The sequence below is a fragment of the Diceros bicornis genome, chromosome 35 (genome assembly GCF_020826845.1).
Source record: "Diceros bicornis minor isolate mBicDic1 chromosome 35, mDicBic1.mat.cur, whole genome shotgun sequence".
In the NCBI taxonomy this organism is placed as follows: domain Eukaryota; kingdom Metazoa; phylum Chordata; class Mammalia; order Perissodactyla; family Rhinocerotidae; genus Diceros; species Diceros bicornis.
This window is the reverse complement of record NC_080774.1, coordinates 28,025,971-28,044,487: the sequence shown is the minus strand read 5'-3', so window position 1 is coordinate 28,044,487 and position 18,517 is coordinate 28,025,971. Positions and strand designations below refer to the sequence as shown.

At 47.6% G+C, this 18,517-nt stretch overlaps 1 protein-coding gene across 1 annotated transcript; it reads left to right on the top strand.

Annotated features, from left to right (window-relative positions):
• The first annotated feature begins 1,824 nt into the window (after positions 1-1,824).
• LOC131398407 (cationic amino acid transporter 4-like) lies at positions 1,825-17,226 on the top strand. Its single transcript, XM_058531914.1, has 5 exons — positions 1,825-1,867; positions 14,314-15,335; positions 15,803-16,395; positions 16,653-16,761; positions 16,863-17,226. Exons 2-5 carry the CDS (start codon positions 14,354-14,356, stop codon positions 17,033-17,035), a joined length of 1,857 nt encoding a protein of 618 aa, XP_058387897.1. The 5' UTR covers positions 1,825-1,867; positions 14,314-14,353; the 3' UTR covers positions 17,036-17,226.
• The last annotated feature ends 1,291 nt before the right edge of the window (positions 17,227-18,517 follow it).

The following is an 18,517-nucleotide window of genomic DNA, read 5'->3' as shown; positions in this document are numbered from 1 at the left end:
TCCACAGAATTCTGCAACCATCACCACTACCTAATTTCAGAATATTTTCATCACCCCAAAAAGAAACGCTGTACCCATTAGCAGTCACTTCCCATTCCTCTCTCCCTCCATCCCCTGGAAACCACTAATCTACTCTCTGTCTCTGTGGATTTGTCTATTCTGGACATTTCATATCAACGAAATCATACAATATGTGATCTTTTGTGACTGGCTTCTTTCACTCAGCATAATGTTCTCTAGATTCATTCATGTTGTATCACCACTTTATTCGTTCTTATGAACAAATAACATTCCATTCTATGGATATTTCACATTTTGTTTCTCCATCATGAGTTGACAGATATTTGGATTGCTTCTACTTTTGGGCAATTATGAGTAATGCTGGTATGAAAATTCATGTACAATTTTTTGTGTGGACACCTATTTTCATGTCTTGGGTATATACCTAGGGATGGAAGGGCTGGCTCACACATTAACATCATGTTTAGCATTTTAAGGAACTGCCCATTTTCCAAAACAGCTGCACTATCTTACATTCCCAATAGCAGTGTGAGAGGGTTCTAATCACTCCACATCTTCTTCAACACTTGTTCTTATCTGACTTTTTGACTGTAGCCATCGGGGGGATGCATTGCACTGTGGTTTTGATTTGCATTTCATAATGACTAATGATGTTAAGAATCTTTACATGGGGCCGGCCCCGTGGCTTAGCGGTTAGGTGCACGTGCTCTGCTGCTGGTGGTCTGGGTTCGGATCCCAGGCGCGCACCGACGCACCACTTCTCTGGCCATGCTGGGGCCGCGTCCCACATGCAGCAACTACAAGGATGTGCAGCTATGACATACAGCTATCTACTGGGGCTTTGGGGGAAAAAAAAATAAATAAAAATTATAAAAAAAAAAAAAGAATCTTTCCATGTGCTTATTGGATGTTTGTACATCTTCTTTGGAGAAATGTCTATTCAGATCCTTTGCCCATTTTTAAATTGGGCTATTTATCTTTTTATTTTTGAGTTGTAAGTATTCTTTATATATTCCAGATACAATCCCCTTATCAGATATGTGATTTGCAAATATTTTCTCCCATTCTGTGGATTACTCTCTTTTCACTTTCTTGATGGTATCCTTTGAAGCAGATGAGTTTTCAATTTTGATGAAGTCTAATTTATCTATATTTTTCTTAGGTTTCTTGAATTTTGGTGGCATATTTAAAGAAACCATTGTGGGGAGGGCATAATGGGTAAAAAAGGTCAATTATATGGTGATGGATGGGAACTACATTTTGGTGGTGAGCACGCTGTAGTGTATACAGCTGTTGAATTATAATGCTATACACCTGAAACCTATGCAATCTCGTAAACCAATGTTACCTCAATAAAAATAAAAAATAAAAGAAAGAAAGACACCACTGCCTAATCTGTGCTCATGAAGATTTACTCCTATGTTTTCTTCTAAGAGTTTGTTGGGAGTTTAGCTAAACTACTCCACAGCATTGCTGCCTCAGCATCCATTTTGTGTGGCCAAGTGGCCTGCAGGAGTCTTGAAGTGACACTAGCCCTTCTAGAGAGTGCACCCCCTAGACAACCACCAGCAGAGTCACAAGTAAAGGTCAGTTCCTGGTTTGACTCCCACAACTGCCCTTGTGAGAAGCATTCTCCCCGTCTCCCAGGGCCATTCCCTTGTGTGCCCCCTACATAAGACCCCTGGGAAGCTTACCAAAACCAATCCAGTCTTAGCCTGGGAACCCCAAAGCACTCTGCCTGCGAACCCCAATGAAGGCATATGCCCCACGTCCTGCTCTGCACTCTGCCTTAACCTCCCAGTGTGGCCCCTCAAGGTCTGTCTGCTGTGGACCTTCTCCAGGACCTGTGAGTAACAGACTTCTCTACTTCAAGTCCTTTGTGGTCATTTGTTGAACAGAGGCTCACCATCCAATACCCCCAGGGCTCTACTTAACAAATGTTAACTTGACAAAATCACAATAGGTATTACAGGCATACCTCCTTTTACTGTGCTTTGCAGATATTTTGTTTTTTACAAACTGAAGGTGTAGGGGAATAGGGAAAATTTCCCCTCTTGTTCTCTTCTCGTTCTTATGGCTGGTCAAAGAGTTAAAGATGACATAAGGCAAGTTGGCAAGAGAGAATCAAACAAAGTTTAATACATGTACATGGAGAATTCACATAAGCATGAAGAACTCCAAAACAGTCAGGCAAAATGAGGTATTTATGTCCTTCTGGACTAAGGAGAGAGAGGTCTGAGACTACAAAGTGGGAGAATCAACTTACAAAAAGATGAAAAGAGTTCACACCTGCTAAACAAATGGTTGTATAGTCCCATCTATAGACAATGGGACCTGAAAGAGATCATTTGATAAAATGGCCCTTGCCAGATGCCTTCCTGCCTACCACACCTAGAATTATCTATGGTAACAGCTCCTTCCTGGTATTGATGCAAATCATCCATAGTCAATCTATAAATCAATATTGGGCTGAGTTTATTATGTGCCAGACCTGAGGACTAGCCCAGGACCTTCAGGAAGGTCACCAAAGAAGTTGGGTGTACAGAGTGATTATATACCATCTTGGAACAAAGAGCATACTTCACATATGATTGGGATGTCCCTTTTACAATAGTCATGAGATTGCTTTCCTGGCACAGCAGTTCTATGAGCACAGCAGGCCAGTGGTCACAAGGTGAGCACAGCAGGTCAGTAATTGATCCTTAGTTTAGGGAGAGGTGCTTATCCTTAAAGAAATGCTGATATGGGAGAAAGTTACATCCCTATCTTTAAGGCATCATTCTTGTCTTTGGGACATAGTAAATATTTAAAACAGATGTACAATGCATGCTTAACAGGCCATGTCAGGTCCTTTTGGAAAAACAAAGTCAGGCCAAATGAGTTTTAAGCCAAATGTCTTCCTCATATACTCCAATATATCCTATTGCTTTTATTTATCACTGGGACAAGCCATTCTATCTTAAATTCTTTTAGCCAATTTGGGTGAAAGTCAAATGTTCTTTTAGAGTCTTCTGAGCCTTGATTGTCTTCAGTTCAAAATCATCTGCATACCAGAGGGGCACAGCTTGGGGTGGCCTGCCCTGAACCCCACCAGTTCCCACCCCTGAAACTTCCCTGCAAGTTTCACATATTAAAAGGTGAGCTGGTGACAATGAAGAGAGAAAAGTTGTAGCTGAGTGACCAGAAATCTGCAAAGATAGCAAAGAACACAGATTAGAATGAGGATGAACAAGCAGAAAGGAAGAGATCAGAGCACATCTCTTCACACCCCATTAAACCAGTTCCCCAAACCTGGGAATAAGTCAGTCCAATAAAATGGGTGAGCTTCATTCTTCTGATGGAAAATGTTAATCTTCTCTTTTAATAGGTGTAAGTTAGACACTACTTGCCCTGTTTGGTTCACATAAAAGCAACATTTTCACTGATGACTGCACAAGCTCCTCCTTGCTGGGCAGTCAGTGTGTCCACAGCAGGTCAATTGTGGAGGACCACAGAGGTCAGGCTGATAATCTCTGACGAGTATTTTCAAAGTTTCCATGGTGGTGCTGAACTCTTGTTCTATTACCATGGAGAGGTTTAAGATCATCTTTTCCAACCCATAATTTCCAAAGCTTGGGAATAAGACATTCAATGCTGAAAAAGAACTTGGAGTCATGATACACAAGTGGATTCTCTATGATTTCTCAAGTGGCACGTTTATGTGGCACAATCTTATGAACAAAGGAACCCAAGCTTGCAACGTTGCTGGCCTTTAAGGTGGAGCATCTCGTGACAGAAGGGTCCACATTGTTCTGACCAATTAGGTAAGAACCCTTTCTATACATTGTTGCCATATAAAATAAAAAGACCAGTGTGGTTACAGACAAGGTTAAAACTGAACCTGTAGTTCCCAGGGTCTGGAGCATTCCGTGACCTTTGCCACTGATACTGTTAGTGCCTAAGCATCTCCATTTTCCATGCACTCCTGTCAATCTGAGAGAGCAGAACACGTTGTGGAATAGCTGGTACAGGAGGCCTGCAGCCTGACTTTGGCAGCTATAAAGCCTGGTCCTGTCACCTGAACCAAGTGAGTCTAGAATTTTGACCCACCCATATATGGTTTGTGGTTTGGGGCAGCTTAGCCATGCAGGCAGCTACAATATCCCAAGGTGTACAAGGGTGGCTCATAAACCATCCAGAACATTTGGTGATTTGGTAAATGATGGTGCCAAAGGGAGTAGTGTTAGGTTCACTTACAATTTCCTTGAAGGGTTTGAAGATGTCACCTGTGGAATCAAACCACAGGGTTTGATTGCAATGTTGTCCTGGAATGTCATCCAGGAAAGGTTCAATGTCATGTTTGCTTTCAATGCAAAGGGAAAAACTTTCACTTACTGTCTTTATCTGGACAAGGGATGGTCCTGTAGCCTCTCTAGAGGTTTTCTGGGCCCCAAGTGACTCACCAAAAGAAGAGGCAGAGTGATGTTTTCCTTGTCGTGGATACCACGTTCTGTCATTAATCCATCTTCTGTACTTAGTCCACCAGGTGTTCACATCAGCAGGAACAGAGACTAGTTCAGGCTCTTTTGCAACCCCTAGCTATTGACATAACCAGCAGTCAGAATGATTAGTTAGCATGGCCAGGGTTTGGTAAACTGGCATAAAGGGGTGTTTGGTCTGTAGTTGACCTGTTGAGAAAGAGAAGGTTAGTAAGAGCAAGACACAGATTGGAAAAGAGCCCATAGTAGAAACTTAGAGAGGGGAGGTAGGACAGGTAGAGACCAGCACTCTCCAGTCAGCTTTCTAATAAATGATTAAAAGGAATATTATATATTCATTCATAAGAAAAGGCTTGTGTGTGTGTGTGTGTGTGTGTGTGTGTGTAGAGAGTTGTAAAAGCAAGGGGGAAAATAGGAGAAAGCGAGGTTTCTTGATCCATGATCTTGAGAAAAGTCTCTGCTTCATGAGGTCAGTTGCTTCTGTGGTCTGGGAAGTGGCCCTGGAAATCCTTAGTTTAAGGTCACCTGTGGGGGCTGTCCCCTAGTTGTCTTGAGAGTGATGTTCTGAGTCAATTTTGGCGTGGCTTGCATGGATCCAGGAAGATTTTTCCTTTCATTTGATGGCAGTTAGGTTGTCAGTAGGGCTTCATAACGTCCTTCCCAGTGAGATGACAGCATGTTTCTTCTCCTAAAGACCTCAGAGAGTGTACCTGCAGTTGTTTGGGTGGTAGTTTTTCCTGGTCTCCTTGCAAATCACTTGATCTCCTGGTCCAAAGGGATGGCAAGGTGGGGTCATGCCAAGGTGGGGCCTCTCAGAAGGTGAGGCCATACCTCTTTTACCCATTGATGATATGCTTCAAGTATAGCTGTTAATTTTTGTCTATACCTAGTCATAGCATCAAATTATTCACATAAGTTCCAATAATATTCACTTAATCCAGGAATGGAATGTTTAGAGATGCCAGTAGGCATTTGGTGTCCAAAAACTATTTCAAAAGGAGTCAATCCATGTCTATTTGGAATATTCTAGATCTTTATAAGGGCCAAGGGCAGAGCTTCTGCCCACTTGAGTCCAGTTTCTTGACAGACATTTCCCAAATTCCTTTTGATGTCTAGGTTTTTATGTTCCACTTGCCCTGATGATTGAGGATGATACGGGGTATGAAACTTTAATGAGTACCCCAGAGTTTCTGCAAGCAAGTGGTTTATCTCTGCTATAAAATGTGTTCCTTGGTCTGATTCCACCCATAAAGGAATGCCAAAACAAGGAATAACTTCAGTCATTAATTTCTTTACCACTATTCTGGCATCTGCACGTCTAGTCGGATAGCATTCAGTCTATCTGCTAACCATGCAGATGATAACCAAGAAGTGAGAATAGCCTAAAGCTGGGGGCAAGTCTATAAAGTCCATTTGGAGTGCTGCAAAGGGCAGTGTGGGCCTGGGAGGACTTCCTGGGGTACACTGATTTCTCCTAGAAACTTGGTGAGATTGGCAAGTTGTGCACTGGGAAATAATTGGGTCACAAATTTTGTGGCTGCCATGGCAAAACCAATTGTCTTTTAGTTCCTTAACTATCCCCTGTCTGCACATATGTCCCATTTGATGGGAGACAAGTGCAAGCCAAAAAGTCAATGGAAAAGGAGCTACAGGAATTGCCTTTGGCCCAGTGTCTAATCCATCTGATCATTGTTTGGCATCCTTTTGTATCCAATTGTCCTTTTCAGAATGTGGGGCATTTGCCTGAGAGTTAACAATGTCAGTCAGGGATAAAGGCAGGTTTAAAAATTGGTAATTATTGGCAATTATCTATGGTAAGAGCTCCTTCCTGGGACAGGTCTTTCTATCTTAAATTCTTTTAGGCAATTTTGGGGAAGGTCAAATGTTCTTTCAGAGTCTTCTGAGCCTTGTCTTTGGCTCAAAAGAATCCGCATATCTGAGTGGCACATCTTGGGATGGCCTGCTGTGAACTCCATCAAAGGTTCGTGGCAACCTCGCATCAAGCAAGTCTATTGGGGCCATTTTTCCAACAGCATTTGCTCACTTCATGTCCTTGTGTCACATTTCAGTAATTCTCACAATGTTTTCAACTTTTTCATTATTATTAATTTGTTGTGGTGATCTGTGGTCATTGACCTTTGATGTTATTATTGTAATTGTTTTGGGTTGCCACATGTTGCACCCATGTAAGATAGCAAACTTAATCAATAAATGCATTGTTCTGACTGCTCCACCCACCGGCCATTCCCCCATCTCTCTCCCTCTCCTCAGGCCTCCCTATTCCCTGAGATGCAACAATATTGAAATTAGGCCAACTAATTACCCTACGGCAGTGCCCAAGTGTTCAAGTGAAAGAAGAGTCGCACGCCTCTCACTTTAATCAAAACCTACAAACGATTAGGCTCAATGAGGAAGGAATGTCAAAAGCCAAGATAGGCCGAAAGCTAGGCCTCTTGTGCCAAACAGTTAGCCAAGCTGTAAATGCAAAGGAAAAGTTCTGGAAGGAAATTAAAAGTGCTACTCTAGTGAACACATGAATGATAAGAAAGTGAAATAGCCTTATTCTGATATGGAGAAAGTTTTAGGGGTCTGGACAGAAGATCAAACCAGCCATGACATTCTCTTAAGCCAAAGCCTAATCCAGAACAAGGCCCTCACTCTCTTCAATTCTATAAAGACTGAGAGAGGTGAGGAAGCTGCAGAAGAAAAGGTTGAAGCTAGTAGAAGTTGGTTCATGATGTTTAAAGAAAGAAGCTGTCTTCATAACATAAAAGTGAAGGTGAAGCAAGTGCTGATGTAGAAGCTGCAGCAAGTTATCCAGAAGATCTAACTAAGATCACTAATGAAGGTGGCTACTCTAACCAATGGATTTTCATTGTGGGTGAAACCCCCTTTTATTGGAGGATGTCATCTAGGACTTTCATAGCTAGAGAGGAGAAGTCAATTCCTGACTTCAAAGATTCAAAGGACAGGCTGACTCTCTTGTTAGGGGCTAATGCAGCTGGTGACTTGTAGTTGAAGCCAATGCTCATTTAACATTCTGAAAATCGTAGGGCCCCTAAAAATATTGCTAAATCTACTGTGCCTGTGCTCTATAAATGGAACAACAAAGCCTGGATGACAGCACATCTGTTTACAACTTGGTTTACTCTATATTTTAAGCCCACTTTTGAGACCTACTGCTTAGAAAAAAGATTCCTTTCAACATATTGCTGCTCATTGACAGTGCACCTGGTCACCCAAGAGCTTTGATGGAGATGTACAACGAGATTCATGTTGTTTTCATGCCTGCTAACACAACACCCATTCTGCAGGATCTGGGCAGTGTTTCTGATCATGGATCAAGGAGTAATTTTGACTTCCAAGTCTTATTATTTAAGAAATATATTTTGTAAGGCTTTAGATGCCATAGTGATTTCTCTGATCATTCTGGCCAAAGTAAATTGAAAACCTTCTGGAAAAGACTCACCATTCTAGATGCCATTAAGAACACTCGTGATTCATGGGAAGAGGTCAAAATATCGACATTAACAGGAGTTTGGAAGAAGTTGATTCCAACCCTCATGGATGACTTTGAGGGGTTCAAGACTTCAGTGGAGGAAGCCACTGCAGATGTGGTGGAAATAGCAAGAGAACTAGAATCAGAAGTGGAGCCTGAAGATGTGACTGAATTGCTGCAGTCTCATGATAAAACTTTAAGGGATGAGGAGTTGCTTCTTAAGGATGGGAGAAGTAAGTGGTTTCTTGAGATGGAATCTACTCCTGGTAAAGATGCTGTGAAGACTGTTGAAAGGACAACTAAGGATTTAGAATATTACATAAACCTAGTTGATAAAGCAGTGACAGGGTTTGAGAGGACTGACTCCATTTTGAAAGAAGTTCTACTGTGAGTAAATGCTATCAAATAGCACCACATGCTACAGAGTAATTGTTTGTGAAAGGAAGAGTCAATCAATATGGCAAAATTCATGGTCGGCTTATTTTAAGAAATTCCCACAGCCACCCAAACCTTCAGCAACCACAACCCTGATCAGTCAGCAGCCACGAACATCGAGACAAGACCCTCCCCCATTAAAAAGTTTACAACTCGCTTAAGTCTCAGATGATGATTAGCATTTTTTAGCAGTAAATATTTTTAATTTAATGCATGTACATGCTTTCTTTAGACATAGTGCTATTGCACAGTTAATAGACTACAATATAATGTAAACATAACTTCTTTTTTTTTTTTGAGGAAGATTGGCCCTGCACTAACATCTGTTGTCAATCTTCCTCTTTTTCTTTTTTCTCCCCATAGCCCCTAAACATATCTTTTTTTTTTTGAGGAAGTTTGGCCCTGAGCTAACATTTGTTGCCAATCTTCCTGTTTTTTCCTTTTTTCTCCCCAAAGCCCCAGTAGATAGTTGTACATCTTTCTAGTTGCTCTAAACATAACTTTTATATGCACTGGGAAACCAAAAAGTTCGTGTGACTCACTTTTTTGTGACATTCATACTACTGCGATTGTCTGGAACTGAACGAACAATATCTCCAAGGTACGCCTGTATAGTTTTATCTCTTAGATTTAGGTCTTTGATCCATTTTGAGTTAATTTTTGTATGTGGTGTGTGGTAGGAGTCTGACTTCATTCATTTGCATGTTGATATCCAGTTGTTGCAGCACAATGTGTGGAAAGGACTATTCTTTCCCCTGTTGAATAGTTTTGGTACTCTTGTCAAAAATCAACTGGCCATTGGGGCCGGCCCAGTGGTGTAGCACTTAAGTTCAAACATTCTGCTTCAGTGGCCCGTGGTTTGCTGGTTCGGATCCTGAGCGTGGACCTACTCACTGCTCATCAAGGGTGATGTCCCATGTAGAAAAGCTACAACTCTACAACTATGATATAAAACTATGTACTGGGGCTTTTGGAGAATAAAGAAAAAAAGAGGAAGATTGGCAACAGATGCTAGTTCAGGGCCAATCATCCTCAAAAAAAAAAAAAAAGAAGGCATCTTAAAAAACAAAATCAACTGGCCATCAAGAGGAGAGGACAAGGCATAGACTATGAGAAAATATTTGTAAAAGTATATCTGATAAAGGATTGTTATCCAAAATATACAAAGAACGCTTAAAAATCAACAGTAAGAAAACCAACAAGCCAATTAAATATGGGTAAAAGATCTGAACAGACACCTCACCAAAGAAGATATACAGTTGGCAAATAAGCCTATGAAAAGATGCTCCACATCATATGTCACTAGGGAATTGCAAGTTAAAACAATGATATGCCTCTACACACACGTTAGAATGGCAAAAATTCAATACACTGACAGCACCAAATGTTGCTGAGGATGCAGAGCAATAGGAACGCTCCTTCATTGCTAGTGGGAATGCAATATGGCACAGCCATTTTGGAAGACAGTTTGGAAATTTCTTACAAAACTAAATATGATTTTACCCTATGAATCAGCAACCACACTTTTTGGTATTTCCTCAAATAAGTTGAAAACTTATGTTCACACAAAAACCTGCACACGGATGTTTACAGCAGCTTCATTCATAATTGCCAAAACTTGGTAGCAACCAAGATGTCCTTCAGTAGGCGAACGGATAAATAAACCGTGGTCCATGCATACAAGAAATATTACTCAGTGCTAAAGAGAAAGGAGCTATCAAGCCATGAAAAGACATAAGACAACCTTAAATGCATACGACTAAGTGGAAAAGGCCAATCTGAATAGGCTACATACTGTGTGATTCCAACTATCTGACATTCTGGAAAGGTGAAACTGTGGAGACAGTGAAAAGATCAGTGGTTGCCAGGGGTTAGTAGGGAGGGAGGGATGACTAGGTGAAGCACAGAGGAATTTTAGGGCACACTTTAAGAGTGTACACATGTCCTTATATATTTGTCAAAAGCCATGGAATGCACAACACCAAGAGTGAGCCCTAATGTAAACTGTGGACTTTAGGTGATAATGACATGTAGATGTAGGTTCATCAATTATAAGAAATGTACCAGTCTGGTGGGGATGTTGATGGGGGGCAGGCTGTGTATGTGTAGGGGCTGGGGATATATTGGAACTCCACCTTCTGCTCAATTTTGTTGGGAACCTAAAAGTGCTCTAAAAAATAGTCTATTTTTAGGGCCGGCCCCGTGGCTTAGCGGTTAAGTGCGTGAGCTCCGCTGCTGGCGGCCTGGGTTCGGATCCCGGGCGCGCACCGACGCACCGCTTCTCGGGCCATGCTGACGCCGCATCCCACATACAGCAACTAGAAGGATGTGCAGCTATGACATACAACTATCTACTGGGGCTTTGGGGGGAAAAATAAATAAAATCTTTAAAAAAAAATAGTCTATTTTTAAAAAAAATCAATTGGCCATAAATTTAAATTGGCCATAAATTTTTAAAAACTAATTGCTCATATTTTTGGATGCTGAATTCTATTCCATTGATCCATATGTCTATCCTTATGTCAGTAACACACTGTCTTGCTTCCTGTAGCTTTGCAGTCAGTTTAGAAATCAGAACATGTAAGTCCTCCAACTTTGTTCTTTTTCAAAATTGTTTTGGCTATTCTGGGTCTCCTGCATCTCCATATGAACTTTGGGATCAGCTTGATACTTTCTGCAAATTAGGCAGTTGGGGTTTTTATAGGGATTCACTGACTCTGCAGATCAATTTGGGGAGTATTGCCATCTTGACAATATGAAGTTTTCCTGTCCATGAACGTGGGACATCTTTCCACTTATTTAGGTCTTCCTTAATTTTTTCCAATGATGTTTAGTAGATTTCAGTGCACAAGTCTTGCATTTAATTTGTTAAATTTATTCAAAGTATGTTTATACATAAATTTGTTCTTTTTGATGCTATGTAGGCAGAATTGTTTTCTTAATTTCATTTCTGGATAGTTCATTGCTTGTGTATAGAATTACAGTTGATTTTTGTATGTTGATCTTGTATCCTGCATCTTTGATGAACTTGTTTATTAGTTCTAATATGTTTTGTGTGGATTCCTTAGGATTTTCTCTACATAAGATCATGTCATCTATGGTTAGAGATAGTTTTACTTCTTCCTTTCCAACCTGGATTCCTTTTATATCATGTTCTCCCCTAATTGCCATGGCCCTAGCCGCCAGTAAAATGTTGAGTACAAGTGGTGAGAGAGGACATCCTGATGTTGTTCCTGATCAAAGGGAGAGCTTTCAGTCTCTCACCATTGAGTGTAGTAGCCAAGAGTTCATCATGGATGGTCTTTATCAGTTTGGGGGAGGTCCCTTCTATTCCAGGTTTCTTGACTGTTTTTTTTCTGTGGCTGTGGTTTTTGTCCATTATTTAGTTAATACAGCATATGGTATTGATTAATTTTCATATGTTAAATCAAACTTGCATTCCTTGCATAAATCCCGCTTACTTCTTTTTATATGTTGCTGGATTTGATTTGCTAGTATTCCGTTCAGCAATTCTGCCTCTATATTCATAAAAGATATTGGTACGTAGTTTTCTTTTCCTGTGATGTCTTTGTTGGGTTGATGTCAGGGTGATCCTGGCTTTGTAGGATGAGGTGGGAAGTGTTCTCTCTTCTTCTTGTATTTTTTGGTGCTTTATCTTTACTGCATCTTCACGGTGTTGCTCTATGTAATTGCCTTGCTCAGTGGGGTCCAGCACTCAGCCCAGCCATATCCCTGGAAGTTTACAAGTCACTGCGTCAACCACACTTGGCCATGAATACCCAATGGATGTTGGTGCCTGTGAAAGTAGGTGTAGTGAGAGCCCCTCTCTGGGTAGACAAGAAGTCAGTGCTCTGAAATCCTGCACACCAGCTCTCAGGTGGTCATTGGTAAGGCCTTGGGGGAGCTCCTGTTACAAAACTGCCCAAGCCTCTGTGGTTGGAAATGCATTTTTCTGGATTTTTGTGAAGGCATTTCAGAACAAGAACACCTGCTCAGTTATGTTTAGGCCACAAGGAGCGAGGTACGGGAGATGTCATCCCTGCAGGAAGTGGGAGCCCATCTGAGAAGTTCCTCAAGACAATATCAGCCAAATATCAGAAGGGAGCAAGGGGGTTGGCTAAGACAGAGTGTTCTAAGTGGCACCATCATGTCTGGGAGTCCACCATCCTGTCACCAGCCCACTGAGCCAGACAGCCTGTAGGTGCCCCTAAAATCCTATTCCACAAAACACATATAAACCTGATAACATGGAGAAAGTTCTGGGGCAAGAAGATGTCTGTTTTGGTTTTGCTTTGCTTTGATAGATTGTCATCATTTTGCTGTAAACAAGTTCACACCCTGTGACACCAACCTTTCCACTTTCAAAGAAGTGGGAGGAGCAGAAGGACAAAGACCCTTCAGCCCCAGGAATAAATAAGCCTGAGGGGGGTTTGTGATGAGACACGTGATGTGTCTCTTGTGATGTGGGGACTGGCATGGAGTAGATGCTCAGTCCATGACACCTCTCATGGATATCCACAAGTGGGGAGATGCTGTTAGGGTCCCCAATATTCCTCCAGGCTTGACAGGTGCTCCTGAGCTGGGGGGGCTGCCATTGGTGTCTGAGGGGCCCTAGGGTGCCCCAAGCTGGAGGGCTGGAGGTCATCCCCAGGAGTCTGCTCGCTTCCTTTCAGGACACTGTCTGTAGCTAGAAGCTCAGAACAGCCGGCACGAGTTCTGCCAACTCACAGAACACTCCCCAAAGCCGGGCTCTCCCTCGTCACTGGATGAGGGTGGCTTCCTGCCATCCCATTGTGCTGGGAGGTCAGGGACTGCCCAGGGCCTCTCAGCCAGATTCATATCCTTCTCGTACCAGAGTCTCCCCTGACTCCCTCAGCCCCCACACCTCCCAGTGTTGAGGGGCCTGGATGGTGCCCAGCTGGTGGAGTATGTGTGTTGGCATGAGGGATCAGGGAGAGTGTCTGCAGCAGCGAAAGCGGAAGGGCTCCAGGCTCCAACCCCAGACCTGGACCTTAACCTCCACCAGCCTCTGGAGACCACCCCCGTGTCTTGGGCTTCCTCATCTGTGAACCGAGCACAGTAACAGGGTTTCCCTAGAACCCGGTGAGCTCTGGTTTTGATGGTGTGAGGTGTAGGTAGGGTGGGCTGAGTGCCTGTGGGACCTGGAGGTGGTGCCCAGTTCTGGATGTCCCCAACGCTTGGGGTGGGCACAGAGTGGTGGTGGCAATGGTGACACAAGGTAGTGGCAGCAACTCCTGTGAGGACAGACTCAGGCCAGAGAGTAGGTAAAGGCTGGGGTACTGAGGACAGGGGCACAGCAGAAGTAGACGTGTCAGTGGCGTGGTGGTGGCCTGTTATACTGTGGGGCCTTGGCTTCAGGTGCAGGGCCCAGGGTGCCCCGACTCCTGACAAAGTGCGCTGATACACTAGCCTAGGGGGGTGGGGAGGAGGGTGATGAACGCTGCTGTTTGAGGCCAGGTGGCCGCCTCTGCCAAAGCACTCCTGTTCCTGGTGCCGGAGGCCTGGCCCAGCTGCTGGGAAGTCTCGGGTTTCCACTCTCTTCTGGGATCCCAGACCACTGGAGAGGTTCAAAGCTAGGCTCTCTGGGACTGCCACATTCCCATCTACAGGGCCCCTCCCGAAAACGCTCAGGTCCGGCTCCACCAGGCTCTCTCCCTTGCCTGGGAGGCAGGCCAAAGGGATCTCCACGATTCCCTGTGACCTCCTCCCCAGCTTGCTCATGGGCTCTGACCCCTGCCTCATCCAGCCCCCGAGCTGGTTAGTTGTTTCAGGCTTGGGTCCCCAGGGCAGGGTAGAGCAAGGACTGAAGTCTGGTTAGGACCCAGCTGGGCATCCTGTCACTCCCTCTCGCCCTTGTAGGTGCCAGCAGCTGGCTTGGTGCTCCTCTCAGCTGCCCACCATGGCCTGGGGGCTGCCCAGCAGTGCCAGCCTGGTGCGCTTCTGCCAGAAGCTGAACCGGCTGAAGACACTGGAGGAGTCCACCAGGGAGACATCGCTGCGGCACCAACGGACCATGCTGGACCTGACCCTGCTGGGTGTGGGTGCCATGATGGGCTTCAGCCTCTACGTGTTCCTGGGCATCGTGGCCAAGGAGATGGCCGGCCCTGCAGTGCTTGTGTCCTTCAGTGTGGCTGCTGTGGCCTCCCTGCTGGCAGCCCTATGCTACGCAGAGTTCAGAGGACGTGTGCCCACCACGGGCTCTGCCTACCTGTTCACTTACGTGTCCATGGGCGAGCTGTGGGCTTTCCTCATTGGCTGGAACGTGGTCCTCCGGCGCCTCATCACTGGCACCACCGTGGCCCGCACCTGGAGCGGCTACCTGAATGCCATCTTCAGGCACCGCATCCGCAGCTTCATCGAGGCCCACGTAGGCACCTGGCAGGTGCCCTTCCTGGCCCAGTACCCAGACTTCTTGGCTGCTGGCATTGCACTTTTAGTCTCCACGTTCGTCTTCTGTGGAGCCCGTGTCTCTTCTTGGCTCAACCGCACCGTATGTGCCATCAGCCTGGTCATCGTCCTCTTCATCATCATCCTGGGGTGTGTCCTGGCCCGCCCGCACAACTGGAGCACTGAGGAGGGGGGCTTTGCACCCTTTGGCTTCTCTGGCATCATGGCTGGTGCTGCCACCTGCTTCAAAGCCTTTGTGGGCTTTGGTGCCATCACTGCCTCCAGCAAGGAGGCCCAGAACCCAAAGCGAGCCGTGCCTATGGCCATCACCATCTCGCTTGGCCTGGTAGCTGGTGGTAACATCCTCGTCTCCACTGTGCTCACCCTCATGGTCCCCTGGCACAGCCTGGACCCTGACTGGGCAGTCGCTGATGCCTTCTACCAGCGGGGCTATAGCTGGGCGGGCTTCATCGTGGCAGTTGGTGCAATCTGCGGTAAGGGGCCCTTCTGGGCAAGATGGGAAGGAACAGGGCAATGGGACCCTGCCCCAAGCTTCCCAGGGAACATGTCTCCATCTGGGCCTGTGTTCCCAGTTGCATCATGGGCCCAGGAAGGTGCTAATGATTACACTCTCCACCCAGGCTTGTTGGGAGGGACCTACTCACCACCCCTCCCAATTGTACACAGAATGTCAGCCCTGGGCACGTGCTTCCAGGTCTTTCCTGGCAGAGGGACTCAGCCCTCATCACATTCTCCAGTGGGTCCGTCACCTAAACCGGGCTGTCCCATTCCTGGCTGGTGAGGGGGAACAATCCAGCACCCCACATATACTCAGCCTCACTCTCAGAGCCCAGACAAACTTATGCCTATGTTCCCAGGGGCCAACCCTGCCCTAGTCCCCAGCAGCAGCCCCTGGTGGGCCTGTCCACCATGCTAACCAGTCTCCCACCCTCTGCCACAGCCATGAGCACTCTCCTGCTCAGCAGCCTCACTTCCCTGCCACACATCGTCTCTGACATGGCCGCTGATGGGCTCTTCTTCCACATGTTTGCCCATGTGCACCCCCGGACGCAGGTGTCTGTGGTGGGCATCCTGGTGTTCGGGGTCATTATGGCTCTCCTGGCGCTGCTGCTGGACCTCGAGGCACTGGTCCAGTTCCACTCCATCAGCGCACTGCTGACCTATACCTTCATGGCGACCACCATTATCCTGCCACGCTTCCAAAAGGCCTCTCCATCCAGTTCCCTGGACCCAGCCAGCCCTGTAGGCACAGAGCAGGCCTCAGCCTCTGAGCCCGGGCAGCTGCGACCAGCCTTGAGGCCCTATCTCAGCTTCCTGGGTGGGTGCCGGCCAGGAGCCCCCGTGGCTTGGGCACTCGGTGTCCTGGTGGCCTCGGCCATCACTCTGGACTGCGTGCTGGTCTTCGGGGACTCGGCCCTGCACCTCCCGCTCTGGGGCTACACCCTGCTGCTCCTGCTCAGCTCCGTCATGTTTCTGCTCAGTCTCCTCGTCCTGGGGGCCCACCAGCAACAGCGCCGGCAGGACACCTTCCAGGTACTTCCTCCAGCCAACACCCATCACTCTCAGCCCAGCCAGCTCCCCTCGCCCCTTCCTCCTCTGCCGTGGCAGGGTGCACCAGGGCTCACAGGGCGGGGAAGGCCAGTCCTCCATCCCCCTCTTTCTGCATGGCGAGTGGGCCTTTGTCTCCAGAATCTCCAGAGGTGGAGAAGACTCTGTGGACTCCCTAGAAATAAAGCCCTGGGCCAGCAGACCTTCCCACAGCCCAGCCCAGCCCTGCCCTTGCCCCTCAGGTTCCCCTGGTTCCCCTGACTCCAGCCCTGAGCATCCTTCTCAACATCTTCCTCATGCTGCACCTGAGCTCCCTGACCTGGCTGGGCCTCTCCATCTGGCTGCTGATCGGTGAGTGGGGGCCAGGCTGGGACCCGGGTGGGCTGCAGGAGGAGGGCAAGCAGGGAAGCAGGGCTGGGACCCACCCCTTCAGGCTGGTGCCACCCTTGCAGGACTCGTAGTGTATTTTGGCTACGGCATCCGGCACAGCAAGGAGAACCAGAGGGAGCAGCCGGGATTGACTGCCACATGTGACAACCTGGAAGAGACGGTGCAGGTCTTGCAGCCCCCCAGCCAGGGACTGGCCCATGAGCCTGGCTGCACGGAGCAGCCTGACAGTCTATGAGGACCGCTGGGGGCCTGCCCTACCCACATGCTCAGAGGGCCAGAGGGACTGGCAGCTCCTCCTGTCTGTGGCAGCTTGTGTTTCCAGGCCTGCCCATGCTGGGGCATCCTCAGGACCTCAGCCCGGGTGCTGAGCATCGAGTCTTTGGGAGTGGGCCATGGCCAGTGCTGGTGTGGTGGACTCTGCCCAGCGCCTTCCTGTTTATGACCAACTCCAGCCTCCTGGGCAGGTGGAGTAGGGCAGGCAGGGAAGAGGCCCGCAGCCCCAGAGATCCACAATAATAAACGCTCAGCCAGCCATGTGGCCTGTCACTGTGTCTACTGTGGCGTTCTTTGTGGCACTGAGTCCTCATCCACCCCGGGGAACCAGGTGATTGTCTCCAATTGAGAGCAATGATGTCAAGTTTCCATAAGGGGGATGCACCAGCCCTGGCACAGCCTGAGTCAGGGACACGGCCAGGCCTGGGCCTTGGGGTCCTGCCCTCAGGCCAAGCCCTCTGCCCAGCTCAGAGGGCAGCTATACACCAGGCACAGAGAGGTCCCTGGCAGGGCGGGGACAGACTCCCTCCCAGGCTTGCCACATGTCCCCTTGGGGGCAGATCCAGAGAGCAGAGCCTGGACCCCAAGGAGGCCGCCTAGAAAGGGCCGTGGAGTTCCGGGGTTCCCTCGGTTTCCCAGGGCTCCCAGAGAGCAGGGCACCTGCCTGAGGCCTGCCTTGGGTATGGAGGCCCACCTGCTCGGGTCCACGCATCTCTCAGGCACAGGTCCACATGGCCCACACGGCTCCCCTGGGGGTGCACACCCACGTGCAGACGGAGGCACAGCTGGTTCCAAGCTCAGGGCTGCCCGCAGCTCCCCAGCTGCCTCTCCCCCTGCCCGCCCCTCAGGGCTTTGTGATAAAGGCTCCGGACGGGACACACGCGTGCAGGTGGGGGCACAAGCGCCTGGGCCTCTCCGGGTACCTTCCACACGCCTGGTGGCAGTGGGGCTCCAGTCCTAGGGGTCCCTAGGCCCACCCTGCACTCCCATTGGTCTCCCTAAGGCCATGCTACATCTGCCATAGATGCCTCCGCCTCCCTGTTCCTGCCTGTAAGGGCCACACAGGAAGCTGCTGGCTCTGGCAACTTTACTCCTCGGCTCTCTGCAGCCCTGACCTCAGCTTTCTCTGGGCCCCAAGGACAACCAGGTACCCATGACCCCGCTCCAATAAGCAGGCTCAGGGCTGTGTTCTCTCACCCTGGCCCTTCTGAACCCGCCTCCCATGGATATGGCTCTGGGGACAGAGAGGAGCAGGGACCCCAAGGCTTTGCTGAGGCTTCAGATGCCAGATGATTCCAGATGCTGCCCAGCCTGAGCACAAGTCCTGGCCCTCCCCAACCTGGCCCATGTCCCTCCATCAGCAAGCTGCCACCACGCCCCTGGTCACCAGGGACCTATGAGAAGGCAGCCCCTTATCTCCCTGGGGTGGGTACCCCCAAATCCC

Excerpts from the sequence above, each read along its gene's own strand:
- LOC131398407 (XM_058531914.1), top strand. The coding sequence starts at position 14,354 with ATGGCCTGGGGGCTGCCCAGCAGTGCCAGCCTGGTGCGCTTCTGCCAG. Across the intron at positions 16,396-16,652 it reads GCCGGCAGGACACCTTCCAG|GTTCCCCTGGTTCCCCTGAC; the intron begins GTACTTCCTCCA and ends CTTGCCCCTCAG. Across the intron at positions 16,762-16,862 it reads CTCCATCTGGCTGCTGATCG|GACTCGTAGTGTATTTTGGC; the intron begins GTGAGTGGGGGC and ends CCACCCTTGCAG.